Source organism: Symsagittifera roscoffensis, chromosome 3 (assembly GCF_963678635.1).
Source record: "Symsagittifera roscoffensis chromosome 3, txSymRosc1.1, whole genome shotgun sequence".
Classification (NCBI taxonomy): domain Eukaryota; kingdom Metazoa; phylum Xenacoelomorpha; order Acoela; family Convolutidae; genus Symsagittifera; species Symsagittifera roscoffensis.
This window is the reverse complement of record NC_087064.1, coordinates 60,658,933-60,673,516: the sequence shown is the minus strand read 5'-3', so window position 1 is coordinate 60,673,516 and position 14,584 is coordinate 60,658,933. Positions and strand designations below refer to the sequence as shown.

Below are 14,584 nucleotides of genomic sequence, written 5' to 3'. Positions count from 1 at the left end.
TCACATTCCATTTTAAACAGTGCCAATAAATGACTAGTACTTATTTCAGGTTACCAGAATGTTGCCTGAATGCGATAAAAAATCCTCCAGTATTCGTGTTAGACTTGTTTTCATTCATGCGCCATAATATGTCTTGCAAGATTCTAAACTGTCTTGTAAACACTCGCCAACACCAAAACAGGTGAGTGAGTTAGAAATCCAGCAGTGCCAAGACACTCAAAATAGTCATTTTTATTGAAATGTCGTGTTTGGCACTTTTTGGAAAACTTCGACTCAAAGTTCGCGTTTTTTTGGTACGCTCCACTTCAAAATTACTTTATACTCTTTATACTGGTGCCGAAGGCGCCGTTAGAAAAATTTTAGGGTTGGTCGGCAGAAAAAGGATGATATATTAAAAATCAAAGGGGGAAAATGTTTTTTTTTGTCAAAATCAGTTCCATACAAATGACAAAAAACATCGAACACAGCCAAAATAGAGTCAGAAAAATGTCAAGAAACTCATCGGGAATGATAAAAATATTCGTCTTGTAAAAAACTTAAGCTTTGCAAATTCAGAAAAAAAATATATCAACTTCCAGCTCTCTCAACCTCCAGAATCTTTAATGATAGATACTTTTTTGATAGAAATTAGACAATAATTAGTTTTAATTTCAATTCCTCAGTCAAAACTAAGACAATTCATGTTTTTTGCAACATAAAATTGTCATTTGAGAGTGGATTTTTCTTTCTTCAAGCGAATGAAATTGAATTGAGCTTAAGAAAACCAAAGTCAAACGACAAAAAATACAATTAAGAGCGTGAACAATTTTTAAGACCAACTGAAAAAACCAACATGACTTTGTAAGTGCCATGACCACTATAATTGAAACGTGCAAATCTACTTCATTCCTCTCTTAATTTCAACAAAAAAAGAAAAGATTGGGATCAATTGAGCAATCTCCTCCTACCCATTCTCGAGTAGGAAGGGGGTGATAGCTCGATAGGTACTTGAGACATGTTTATAACCACGTGAAAATAGTTGCTCAAATCAAAACTTGCTCAAATCGTCGAAATTGAGTCGCTTTGCAGTAATTTTAAGATTTAAAAAAATTGTCCAGAATGCAAGGGAGAGGGCAAAACTGTCTTAGGAGAAGGAATGCGCATTCCCATTTTCGTCTGAATAGAATCAGATAGCGAATGGCATTTTACTTGAATTTTACCAGAAATTCCTATTTATGAGAAAATTATGGGGATGGAAACTATTAATTATTAATGACAAAAATCTTGGTAGCAACAGAAGTATTAAAAAAATACTTGGTCTGATTCCGTTGAGATGTGATGGGGACTTGAAAAGGGAAATAAACTTATAAAAATAATATGAACACGTCTCTGGGGCTCGGATTACATAGCAATTGTAATTATGTTGGAACAAATTTATCTTCACATTCCATTTTAAACAGTGCCAATAAATAACTAGTACTTATTTCAGGTTAGCAGAATATTGCCTGAATGCGATAAAAAATCCTCCAGTATTCGACCTCCAGTATTCGTGTTGATTTTTGTTTTCATTCATGCGCCATAATATGTCTTGCAAGGTTCTAAACTGTCTTGTAAACACTCGCCAACAACAAAGCAGGCAAGTGAGTTAGAATTCCAGCAGTGCCAAGACACTCAAAATAGTCATTTTTATTGAAATGTCGTTTTTGGCACTTTTTGGAAAACTTCGACTCAAAGTTCGCGTTTTTTTTTGGCACGCTCCACTTCAAAATTATTTTATACTGGTGCCGAAGGCGCCATTAGAAAAATTTTAGGGCTGGTTGGCAGAAAAAGGATGATATATTAAAAATCAAAGGGGGAAAATGTTTTTTTTTGTCAAAATCAGTTCCACACAAACGACAAAAATCATCAAACACATAGCCAAAATAGAGTCGGAAAAATGTCAAGACACTCATCGGGAATGAAAGAAAAATTCGTATTGTAAAAAATATCAGCTTTGCAATTTCAGAGAAAAAATATATCAATTTCCAGCTCTCTCAAGCTCCAGAATCTTTAATGATTGATACTTTTTTGATAAAAATTACACAATAACTAATTTTAGTTTCAATTCCTCAGTCAAAACTAAGACATTTCATGTTTTTTGCAACATAAAAATGTCATTTAAGAGTGCAATTTTTTTTCTTCAAGCGAATGAAATTAAATTGAGCTGAAGAAAACCAAAGTCGAACGACAAAAAATACAATTAAGAGCGTGAACAACTTTTAAGACCAACTGAAGAAACCAACATGACTTTGTAAGTGCCATGACCACTATAATTGAAACGTACAAATCTACTTGATTCCTCTCTTAATTTCAACAAAAAAAGAAAAGATTGGGATCAATTGAGCAATTTCCTCCCACCCATTCTCGAGTAGGAAGGGGGGATAGCTCAATAGGTACTTGAGACATGTTTATTACCACGTGAAAATAGTTGCTCAAATCAAAACTTGCTCAAATCGTCGAAACTGAGTCGCTTTGCAGTAATTTTAAGATTTAAAAAAATTGTCCAGAATGCAAGGGAGAGGGCAAAACTGTCTTAGGAGAAGGAATGCGCATTCCCATTTTCGTCTGAATAGAATCAGAATGCGAATGGCATTTTACTTGAATTTTACCAGAAATTCCCATATATGATAAAATTATGGGAATGGGAACTACTAATTATTAATGACAAAAATCTTGGTAGCAACAGAAGTATCAAAAAACACTTGGTCTGATTCCGTTGAGATATGATGGGGACTTGCAAAGGGAATTAAACTTACGCGAATTCTGATATTCAAAAAAAAATATATGAACACGCCTCCGGGGCTCGGATTACATAGCAATTGTAATTATGTTGGAACAAATTCATCTTCACATTCCATTTTAAACAGTGCCAATAACTGACTAGTACTCATTTCAGGTTACCAGAATGTTGCCTGACTGCGATAAGAAATCATCCAGTATTCGATCTCCAGTATTCGTGTTAGGTTTTTGTTTTCATTCATGCGCCATAACCTGTCTTGCAATATTCTAAACTGTCTTGTAAACATTCGCCAACACCAAAACAGGTGATTGAGTTAGAATTCCAGCAGTGCCAAGACACTCAAAATATTCATTTTTATTGAAAAAAAAATACAAGTTTTGTCGGGAAAACGCGCTTGTAATATAACACGAGTTTTCGCTTGTGCAATTAAATTTTTTAGAATAAAAATTAAAATAGTTACATCAAGACAAGGTCGCATCTAAATTTTTTTTCAGCAAGTTTGTCCACTTTTTTTTTCGCCGACCATTTTCCGAGCGCTCCCAGAACACTATAAATACTCTTGATTAACAAGTTTTGTTCGCCAGGCAAATTTTTGAAAAAAAACAGGTCAAAATATCGTTTTTTGGCACTTTTTGGAAAACTTCGACCCAAAGTTCGGGTTTTTTTTGGCACGCTCCACTTCAAAATTACTTTATTCTGGTACCGAAGGCGCCGTTAGAAAAATTTAAGGTTGGTCGGCAGAAAAAGGATATATTAAAAATCATAGTGGGAAAATGTTTTTTTTTGTCAAAATCAGTTCCATACAAACGACAAAAATCATCAAACACATAGCCAAAATAGAGTCGGAAAAATGTCAAGACACTCATCGGGAATGAAAGAAATATTCGTATTGTAAAAAATATCAGCTTTGCAATTTCAGAGAAAAAATATATCAATTTCCAGCTCTCTCAAGCTCCAGAATCTTTAATGATTGATACTTTTTTGATAAAAATTACACAATAACTAATTTTAGTTTCAATTCCTCAGTCAAAACTAAGACATTTCATGTTTTTTGCAACATAAAAATGTCATTTAAGAGTGCAATTTTTTTTCTTCAAGCGAATGAAATTAAATTGAGCTGAAGAAAACCAAAGTCGAACGACAAAAAATACAATTAAGAGCGTGAACAACTTTTAAGACCTACTGACAAAGCCAACGTGACTTTATAAGTGCCATGACCATTATAACTGACACTTACAAATCCACTTCAATCATCTCTTAATTTCAACAAAAAAAGAGAAGATTGGGATCAATTGAGCAATCTCCCCCCACTCATTCTCGAGTAGGAGGAGGGGGGGGGGGATACCTCGATAGGTACTTGAGACATGTTTATAACCACGTGAAAATAGTTTTAATGATATGAAATCATGGACCAGATTCTCCCAACGAATGTGGAACGCCAAAATTTACAATATCAAAGCTCAAGAATTGCATTCAGAGTGAAAAAAAAATCATCAAAACTGAGGCACAAAGCTATTTTTTCTTCCCTAAATGGAAAAAGGCTATTGCGTACATTATTAAGGTCCTTCAGAGAACAGTTTCTGGTTTTCATTTATTAGGCTAGAGCACCAACTCTGGTAACTCGTTTTCCCCGATGAGGAAATGGTTGCCCAAACTAAAATTTGCGGAATTAATTATCGCAAATTTCTCGATACTCATTAAATGAATTTCAGTCGCTCAATTGATTGCGCGCTATGAACTCATCAGCCATCTATTTGCGTTTGTTGACGTCGTTCTTAAAGCGTCTTACCCTTTTTGCTTGTGGGGAGGCGAGATAGCTCAACTGGACATTAGGGGGGTGGAGATTGCTTATTTGATAATTGATCCGAAGATGAAAGGTGATTTTAAAGTGCTTTCGGATGTTTTTTTATTATTCGAATCATTTTCAGTTAGGTCATTTCTCCGTGCTTGTTCTTTACTCGCACACGTGAAATGTATTCCCAGCTTACTCAGTTGGTCACCCGTTCTACTTGCATTTGGAGACCAACTCCTCAGCAAAATTCCGTTTTAAGTTTTTTTTTCGACAATATTTGTCATATAATTACCTTTGTCTGAGCTCATTTGATTTTTGTCGAGTTTTACCATCTGCTACTCATTAAAAGTTAGAAGGTAGTATTTAAATTTTCGCTAGATATAATTGTCATAATTAAACCTTTTCATGTGTCGAAAATAGACAATAAATCCAATGAATCAATTCATAACAAAACAAGCATCATCGTTCTCCAATAGAAATATCATTTGATCTCCATTTGCAGTAGTATAAATCTAATTTAAGATAGTTTTTTTATTTCAAATATATGTCGACTTATTGAAATAGCTTTGGTTTAAATTATTAATTTGAAACACCCAAGACATGTAAAACATTGAAGGGGAGCGACAATAGACTGATCAATCATGTTGCAAAGTATTTGACAATTATATTGATTATCCGATTAGCTTAGGGAGTTTTAACAACGCTTTTAATTACAAAGATTTAGATTGCATCGAATAACGATTTTTCCATGATAATGATGAAGACCTTCCAGCTTTCAAAAAAGTTTACTCAAATCAGTCTCGAAAATGCACTATAACTAGAACTGCCTTCGGAAATTATTTGAAATATTAAACCACAAACGGATTCCTGGAGTGCATCAGCAATAGTTTAAGCACTATGAACAAACGTTGCACAATTGCGTAACGGTAATGTAATTTGCTCCCAGATAGAAGAGTTGAGCACCAGTTTTTTTCACAATTCGAAACATCCAAACTTATCGATTGAGCAAATGGGTCACACATGGAGAATATGTCGAATTTAATGAGTTTTGCATGGACGATAAATAATAAAGCAGGAAAAGAGAAGAGAGAGTTCTCACCTGTATTTATGTTTGTAAACACTCAGATTTCAGTTTAAGTGTCGAACAATAAAGGCAAAGCTTTGGTGTCGTGACAATCGGAAATGCGCTAACTAAAGACTGTGTGAAGATGATAGATAGTCGAAATCGATTCAAGTCGAATCGAAAAAGAGAGGAGAGTAAAAATGCCAAATTATGATATCCAAGTACCAAAACGTCTTCTAAGGGAGCCGGAAAACAGGACAAAAAATGCTCCTCAGACTCGAAAGGTGAGCAAATTGATCATGAGGAGTTACGATTGATTTAATTTGATGACATCACAATGTGATATTGGCCATCCAACCCTGGATTCTTTCTGCTGCGAAGGGGATACTTTTAAGGTTCTTAGGGTGACTTGGTGATTGCTTTGCAATAGAAACCCGCGAATTCTGTAAGGGTGTAAAGTGAAGGAGCAGGTACATCGCACCGAGACATGAACGGTTTCTCTGTATTTAGTTCACTGCTTGTATTGGTTTTCGCGTTCCTGCACGTCTCATAGTCTGAGTTCGTTTGCAATTTTGGAGGCGATGTTTTTGAATCCTATTGAGGTACCCGAGATGCGTTTGAATCGGACTCCGTTGAGGGAGAGTCGGGGTAGTTTGCACACCTCCATTTCCCACGTGATTTTGCTCTCGTCTGAGTCACTGCCATCTGCATTGCATCCTCCTGCGTATGTGCAATAGTAGAGGAACCTCTCTCTGCACTCGACCTGTAAGTACACACAATTTATTGAGAAAAAAAAACGACTTCCCTCACAAAAGTTGATAAATTTTAGATGTTCGATTTCAATAGAAACAATTTAACTCCAGGTCAACTGAATGTCTCCAATATTATTTTGATTTGATTGCCTCAATCGGACCCTCAATAATTATACCCTATCATTCAAAAAGAAATCGACCATATACGGCTTTCAGAGTACAAAATGACACAGATTGAACTCACCTGTACATTGTGTGCAATCAACACCTTGTATATCTCCTGCATCATCTGTGTCGGCTCCATGGCCGATGTAGTTTTCATGCTCCATGTGAAGCGTAGTGACCTGGGCTTCAGGTTATTCACAGTTCCAGGGGCCCCTCCTTGGCCCCTGTCGCCTCCCCCAGTGAGGGATGCGGTCTCGTCTCTGCAATGAGAATCACTTGAAACAACAACACATTACAGCAAAACATCATCAGGAGAACGAATTTGAAGACAACAGGTTGAATAGACATTGGTACATAGTTTGAAGAAGCCTGCAACCCTATATGACAGAAAAAAGTGGTCTCAGAAAGGCGAAGCTGAGTTTCTCACCACTTGTCATAAAGCATTTAATAAGATGCTTAAAAATGGCATTAAATCAACAAAGAGTCTGCCCACAAAAGCTTCCCGATTCCACCGTTTATACTTCAAGATTATAGCCAACAGACTGTTGGAAAAGAGTCAATGAACGCGAGTAAACAGAAAAAAAAACTTATTAAAAATCATCTTTCAAAAAAAAGGAAACTCAACAAAAATTTTCAATGAAAACAAATCTAACTAACAGAAATTTGAAACAAGTGTCGAAAATTAAAAAGGGAAAAAAGCAACAAATTGTTGGAGAAGAGTCAATGAACGTAAGTAACCACAAAAAATGATGGCTTATTTATTCGGAAAAATTTCAACTATCGAAAAAAATATAGATCGCATTAAAGCTCTTCGATTTTCTAAAACAATTTCAGATTGACACTTTTTAGATAAAATCAACCCAATTTGAGAAAACATGATCAATATATCAATTTTATATATCGCTGGGAAATCTGAAATTTAAAAATTCCATTTTTGATAATGAAAGTCGATCACATTTTTTGTGACCTTTACACTTTTGCTGTGCGATATCGGAGTTTGCCTTCCTTTTAACGAGAGAAGTGAACCGAACTTAAAAAGATATCAAGAGTCAAACTACGAGCTGTCAAATTTGAGCCTGAGACTTTTCCAGAAAAAAAACCATCACGACCTATATAAGAATCTGAATTACGGTCATCGACTCTTAATATAAAAACGCTAGATTTGTATATTAATTAAATAAAATGAATCAGCCTCAACCTGCTGCTTAAATTATGGCAAAAAAACTATTTCAAACAAAAACCAAAAGAAACTGGATAAGTTCTATCAGAAATCAAATTCCCATCCTCATTGATTTAACCCATATTACAAAAAAGGCCAGGTTTGCGCTTCGCATACAGAGACAAAAGTTTCTTAAAACTTAATTCCGAGCACAGAGGCGATGTGGAGCTTGCACTACGTGCGAAAAATTTGCCCAAACATAAAAACATAAAAAATTTTGAAAAAAATGGGCGAACCAATATTTTCTATGTTTCGACGAAAGAGAACTAGGGGCACAGCTGAAGCGGGAGGTACCTGTTTGCTTTTTGAATTTGTTATACTGATGCTGGACACAATGCGTAATTTCGAAAATTTTTGAGAAACGGGAATTTTCCCGTGGACATTAAATTTCTCTTCCAAAAAATATAGGAGCTTCCGCAGGAAAAGTTCTCGCAAATAGTTCTTTCGATTGAACTTTTCATCTCAGATTTGATAAGGTTGTTTACAAGAAAATTCAAAAAGTTTCTAAAAAACGGTCAAATTCAAAAACTTGACTTTCCGAAATCTATAAGCTTTTTCTGCAAAAAGTAGGTCGTGGCCGCTAAATTAACCAAGATTTTTAAAACCGGGTTTCTAAAATCAAAATTAAAGTGAGAATTGGCCGGATAAAAGGTAGCTTTCGAGTAAAATCAAAAATTTCCAAAAAATGGTCAAGGTTAGAAACTTCGACTTGTTGGAAAGCCATAACGTTTGACAGAAAGAAATTGGACGTAGCTAATTATAAATGAAGGCTTTCAACAACCTTTAGTTTTAATTAAACCTATGATGTCAGATTTGGCAGGATAATTAGAGAAAAATCTACAAAGCGGTCAACAAATCAAAAGTTTGACAATCATAGGTTTTTTTTTCAAAAAAAAATTGGGCGTAGCAAAATATTCAGGCAACCTGTAACTTCGGTTGCACCTAAAAACAGATTTGAGAGGTTGGTTTTCGAGAAAAGTTAAGAATAAACGGCCAAAAATTTGACTCCTTCGAGGGTCATAACTTTTTGTGTTTAAAAATTGGGGTGTAGCAGTTTATGCAGGGGAGCTTTTCAAATCCGTTCTATTCATTGAACCCAAAAACTCAAGAATTTTTTTAGAAAATTGAAAAAAACAATGGGTCAAATAATCCCCTTTGAGTTTTTCGAAGGCTGTCGACCGAGGGGCATGGTAAAAAGAGATTAGGAGAGTATGTGAGCAGACAAGGGAGTAGGCGTATAAAAATGAAATATAAAAACCCAATCCCAAACATTTTCATAACACCTGTTTTTATCAAACCAGAATTCTAGCAAAAACCCCGAACAAGACAATTGAATTTTAATTTCACAACGGAACAAAACTTATGAAGCGGAATTAAAGCACAATCTTTGAGCAGACACCAGTTGAGCCGATAAAAATTTCTATGAAAAACTTTAAAAATCCCCCTGAAACTAAATGAGCAACACTTGCAACTACCATGATGATACTTGCTATATCAAACGTGCCACCAAATGAGCACTTCTAATTGCGACTTAGGTTAGAAAAAAATCTTCGTAATAATACACTACGCTTCGCTTGTGCACAAATGCATCTAGCTTTTTGAATTTCTTTAGCCTACTACTCTAGCTTTTATATTGCTGAGCAATTAGTTCTAACAGGAGAATTTGGGTTATTCAAATTAAAGTTGCGGGTTGCAGTGCATCAATTGTAATAATGTTAATCGGAATGAAAGATATATTAATGTTAATCATGAAAACACAACGAAATGCAAACTAAATGGTAAGGATATCTGAAATGAAATATTGAAACGCAGGTACGTGAGTTGAGCAAGAGAATGATTCTATTTTTAGCGGTAACTTAAAATATCACAGGTGGGTAACATCTAACATGCACATCGCCCTTCATTCAGAATTTTTCGCCAGCCTCAAGTGTCTCATTATCTCGATCAGACCAAGCGAACAACACAATCAAAGTGAAAAATACCCACTTTCACTTTAGTTTCAATCTAACATCAACCTAATCTATTGCTAACAAATTGCGAATCGCCAACCGTAGCTTTAATTCCAAATTCACGTTTCTAATACTAATAATTTACATACGCAACAAAAACGGTTCGTGGCGGTAGGTGCTTAGTACCTGTTTATGGGGATGTTCTCATCACCCCCTCCCAGAGATATCTGGTCGGAAGCGGGGTGGTGTCGGGAATGTTTATCCCCTCCTCCCCCGCCGGAGGAAAACTTGAAGCGAGACGAAAGCCGCGAAGTTGAAGTGCTGCGTGAAGTCAGTATTTAGTGAGCACACAAAGAAAACAATTCACAGACATCTTGGTTTCATTGAAAATCATGTAAACACTTTTCGGCTAATTCAAATTATTGCTCCGACAGCTCCGCCTATTCGAAAATCAATACCCGGTGGAACTCTAATTTTTTCGTTTCGAGAGGGGTTCGATTGCAGCAAAATATCAACCCAAGAGTCTCAGCCCTAACTCAAGCTTAATCGTCCGACAAGGAAATGTTGATCCGACAACGAAAAACTTGAACAGGTACTTAAAAAACCACGCCCTAGTATGTTAAATTTAACTAGCTCACCAAATGTGAGACATAACTAGTTACCAGTATGATGCTCGGATAGAACTATTACACTTGTCACACAAAATCGATTTCGCTCTGAGATATCGCACAACTTAAGCGCGCCTCAGTGACCTGAATGCTAACAAGTGATGTATTCCCTCTATCTACATAATTTGTACATATTCAGTGATTAATTGATTCGCAATGGAACTTATGATTCATTTTTTCAATGTACTTGAAATGATATTTGAGATGATTCTCGAGTGGTGTTTGTGATCCGTCACCTAACAGCGGTAGGTGAGTGCACTTACTCACTGATTGACTCTTCGATACCTGTGGCAGCACTAGCTAGACTCGATGGGCACGGCGAGTACCCGTAATAGCAGAAATTGTAGTTGGCTGAACGCTCGTAGTTCAAACTATTGCGATGATTCATGTTAAAGCTTTGTATTGTGTTGATGCTCTGGTGGTTTTTACTTGGAACAGGTGGCGTACTGTAACAACTACTTAGTGATGAAATGCTTGCGTCTCTATGCGCAAAATTGTTGGAACCATTGACTGCACTCATAGTGCTTTTGTTCACGGCCGATCCTTGCGGTTTTTCAGCATGGACATATATAGTAGGCGTGAACATGTTCATGCTAAAACGTCAATCAGACGGGGTTCATAAGTCTAAAAACATTTTCGATTTCGGTACATAGGATGAAATCATGATCAACTTTGGCCTCATATGAACTAATGAAACTTTATTCGTGGTATCCAATATGTTTACCTACTGTTTACCTTCGTTTCATATCAATTTCGAAGTTTTATTCAGATTATCGTTTCCTCATTATCGAATCAAATTGACAGCTGTTTCAAATAGGTTACTTAAAAAAACACAACAACAAAAGCCTCCTCCGAGCAGATAATATGACAGACAGATACATATGAGTCGAAGTTGAGATAGAGAAAAATGAAAGTAGAAAACAAGTCCCGAGATTCCATCCATATGACAGGACTCCTGGTTCAAATCAATCTCATGTTAGCAGTTCTGTTGTTAGCCCTCTCCTCTATTCTTTTCATTCTACTTACAAAATACTGTTGTTCGAATTGGCGGGCGGCATGACTGCTGATTGGTTATGACTAGGCACTACACTATCACTTTCATCGACGACATCCTTCGACAATCTTCGCTTTCCGACGATCTCGTTATGAGCTATGTTTGTCGTATTCAAGGAGACGGGAGGATGAATTGGATAATTTGCAGCATGGGCGGTATTGTTACTATTACTACTTGTCGGGTTGTTATTAGTGGGAAAGGCTGCGTTTGAGCCTATGGGGGACAGATAGGGGTTAAAAATGTTTGACTCTCTGGACCCTGCCGGAGCGCCTCCCGCGCCACCTCCGTAGACAGCAGCGGTCTTGAGAGTGGCCGAGTAATTTATTCTACGTGCACCTTTGCCTTCCGATGCACTACAAACAAGAACACGCTACAACTCAGAACTGCGCAAACACAGCCCCGTATATAAAATAAAACCAACTGATCGCCACTCCGAGCAAAAACATTACACTAGTTAAACTGGTAATTTGACACAAAGCCGTTCATGATTGACTTAGTAACATATAGTTATGATAATATTTGAGCTAACATTAGGTTTTGTCGACACACTAGGTTGGTCCTAATCTAAATCTGTTTAGAATATTGTGAGATCAGGTCACTTATTAGTGGATATGGGTTTCATACCATTCCCTGCTTTTCATTTCAAATTCAAATTTCAATATTAACACGTTTATCAAACCCAAAAACGAAGAACTTGCTTTTAAAATTACGAAATTTAACCAGGATGAATTTTCATATAATTAGTTCAAATTCGTTTCCAATTAAATTCAAAACCATACAATTAAAAGACAAACGCACAGGTGTTTGATTGTTAGATGTGATTGTTTGGTGTTATCTACTGTGGTGTCGATTGTTTAATCATTCAAAAACTACTGTTCTGTTTACCTGCGCTTGAAGGTGGTGGAGATACGGCCGATGAGTGACTGTTGGGTGGGGTGGTTGCGATTGAATCCAGTCTGACTGCCTGGTGTGTGGGAGTGGTGTTCGTGATGGGGACTGTGCTGCTGTTGTTGTAGTTGGTGGGGGTGTTGGTTGATGTTGTTGCCAGTGGAGGGGGAGGCACTGGGGGATGAGGAGGTGTGTAGCAGGTTGCTCTGCTGAGTGGCCGATCGGGTGAGGGGACTGTTGGTGGCCGAGGTTGCACTGTTGTATCCTGGACCCCCAGCTGTTGACCTAAATACCCCACACAATACATAGATATATTATCTTTCATTTCAAATATGATAGCGTCACAGTTGAAATTTCAAAAAATTCCGCTCAACAATCAATAATAAAAACATGACAGTAGAATATCCCAAATATCATAAAATTAAATCACGCTCTGATTCGAGAAACTTTATTTATGATTTGTCTACCTGTGATGGGGCTGTCCTAACGTGGAGCTAGACATGTCTACATTTTGGTGCTGATGTGGAGTGTTCACCATCATCCTGTGCTCTGTGGACCTCAAAGAGGCCCCGCTGATTGTCGATCTGCCGGGTGTGTTCCTAGACAGGTGAGGGGAGGCTGTAGTCTGCCATCTGAGATTGGAGGTGGCGGTCGCTCCCGATCCTCCTCCACCGCTTGTGCTGTTGACAGATGTGTTGGAGTGGTTGCTAGCTGCGTGTCCATGACCACCCATAGCACCTGTTCCAGCAGCAGTTGGTGCTGCTATTGAGCCCGGCCTCCTGCAAAACATTTGCTAATAATACTTAACAACGACTTAGCAATCGACATCTAATGGTATCTACTTGTTGAGTCCTTCAGAAAACTTTACACTCAAACAGTAGTTTATACTTCGACTAGCGCATTTTGTCACATAAGATGAAAACCAGAACCTTCTATTCCTACCCTACTAATTATACTCTCCTTCTTGAGCAGCAGAAACATTTAAACAAGTTCACAGGTAAGCTGAAATGGACATGTTTTAGAAAAGCGTGATGGTGAATTAAGTTTTCATGTGCGCGCAGAATTTGCTTCGGACAGAATCAGAGTTGGAGCAAGAAAACTGACAATTGTTAATTCTCAATGTTCATTGCGTGATGCATTAATACACAGAGTACAATTTGCTCCTAGTGTTCATAAGATACGACATCGGGTTGTTTTGAAAACAAAAACGAATTATCTCCTCGCTAGCCTTTGCAAAAATTACCAAAACTCGATAAAAAAACCGCAACTTAAGTCAAATATTAAATTTATAAAAACACCATCTAAATCAGTGAATAATCACTTCATTCATTGACACGTCGCTCATCGAGAATAGCAAACCAGAAATTTGTACTCCAATGGGATTGATTTTTTCGAGGAATTCATTTTCGAAATGCAAAAACTAGATAGTTTTTCTCCGAAAATTTCCACTCAAGATCTCATTGAGTTCATTATTGGCTCCTCTTTGAAAAACGAGCTGAGAAAAAAAACATCAAAAACCACTCCGAAACAAGCACAGCCTCTTGCTGGAGAGAGAGCACAGAATGTCAGACCACAATTTAAGTACAGCAATTAAAAATAAAAGAAACTTATCAAAAATTTTAGTTGTGATTTCTGCCATTCCAGGCAGAGGATCTATGGAAGGCTATCCAGCATGTCTAAGCATAGTCAGTTTCTCTTATTTGCCCACATTCTAGACTGATATATTTTGTTGAGCGAAGATCTGTTTTGTTTTTCGATTCAAGGCCGTTCTTTGCGTCTAGAATTTTCAGGTACCACTATTGCAGCTGAAATTGGTCAGTTTGAGGTAGAGCTGAAGCTCGAGTTCAAGTGAGAGCTCGCCTTCACACACATAATTGCCATAGCAGGGGATCGATAACAAGATATGACGATCTAGTTGAGCGCCTCAAATTATTTCTATATTTTTCCTGGCGCTGGTGGAGGATTCAGCTGGTTATAAATCTGCACACAAAATCGACGCGGAGCTTCGAAACAATTGCGATGCAATTAAAACATTGCATTACCAGTATTCAAGGAAAGATTCAATACGATTAAGCTGAAAAAATACCTTGAAAAATCGAAAATAAACTCATCTACAAAAAATTCATACCTTTGTCTCGGACTATGTTCGTAAACAGCCATAACAAGCATTGAGAATCAATGACCAAGCGGTATCTAAGGCGAAACATCTTAGGTAGACCCTCGTTACGCTGAAAGCGAAACTGTAGACATAAAATATATTCAAGCTACAAAATATT

General features: G+C 37.0%; 1 protein-coding gene across 10 annotated transcripts in view; it reads right to left on the bottom strand.

Moving 5' to 3' along the window:
- Nucleotides 1-4,899: 4,899 nt before the first annotated feature.
- LOC134842232 (serine/threonine-protein kinase MARK2-like) overlaps nucleotides 4,900-14,584 on the bottom strand; it is a 41,020-nt gene continuing 31,335 nt past the window's right edge. For 4 of the 10 annotated variants that reach the window (XM_063858475.1, XM_063858477.1, XM_063858480.1 and 1 more), the window contains 5 exons: nucleotides 12,776-13,087; nucleotides 12,306-12,593; nucleotides 11,393-11,773; nucleotides 6,610-6,805; nucleotides 4,900-6,376 (listed from right to left, as the gene is read on the bottom strand). In XM_063858475.1, the coding sequence (XP_063714545.1) occupies nucleotides 6,161-6,376; nucleotides 6,610-6,805; nucleotides 11,393-11,773; nucleotides 12,306-12,593; nucleotides 12,776-13,087 (1,393 nt within the window). In that variant the 3' untranslated portion in view covers nucleotides 4,900-6,160. The other 6 variants (XM_063858476.1, XM_063858481.1, XM_063858483.1 and 3 more) reach the window with 6 other exon arrangements.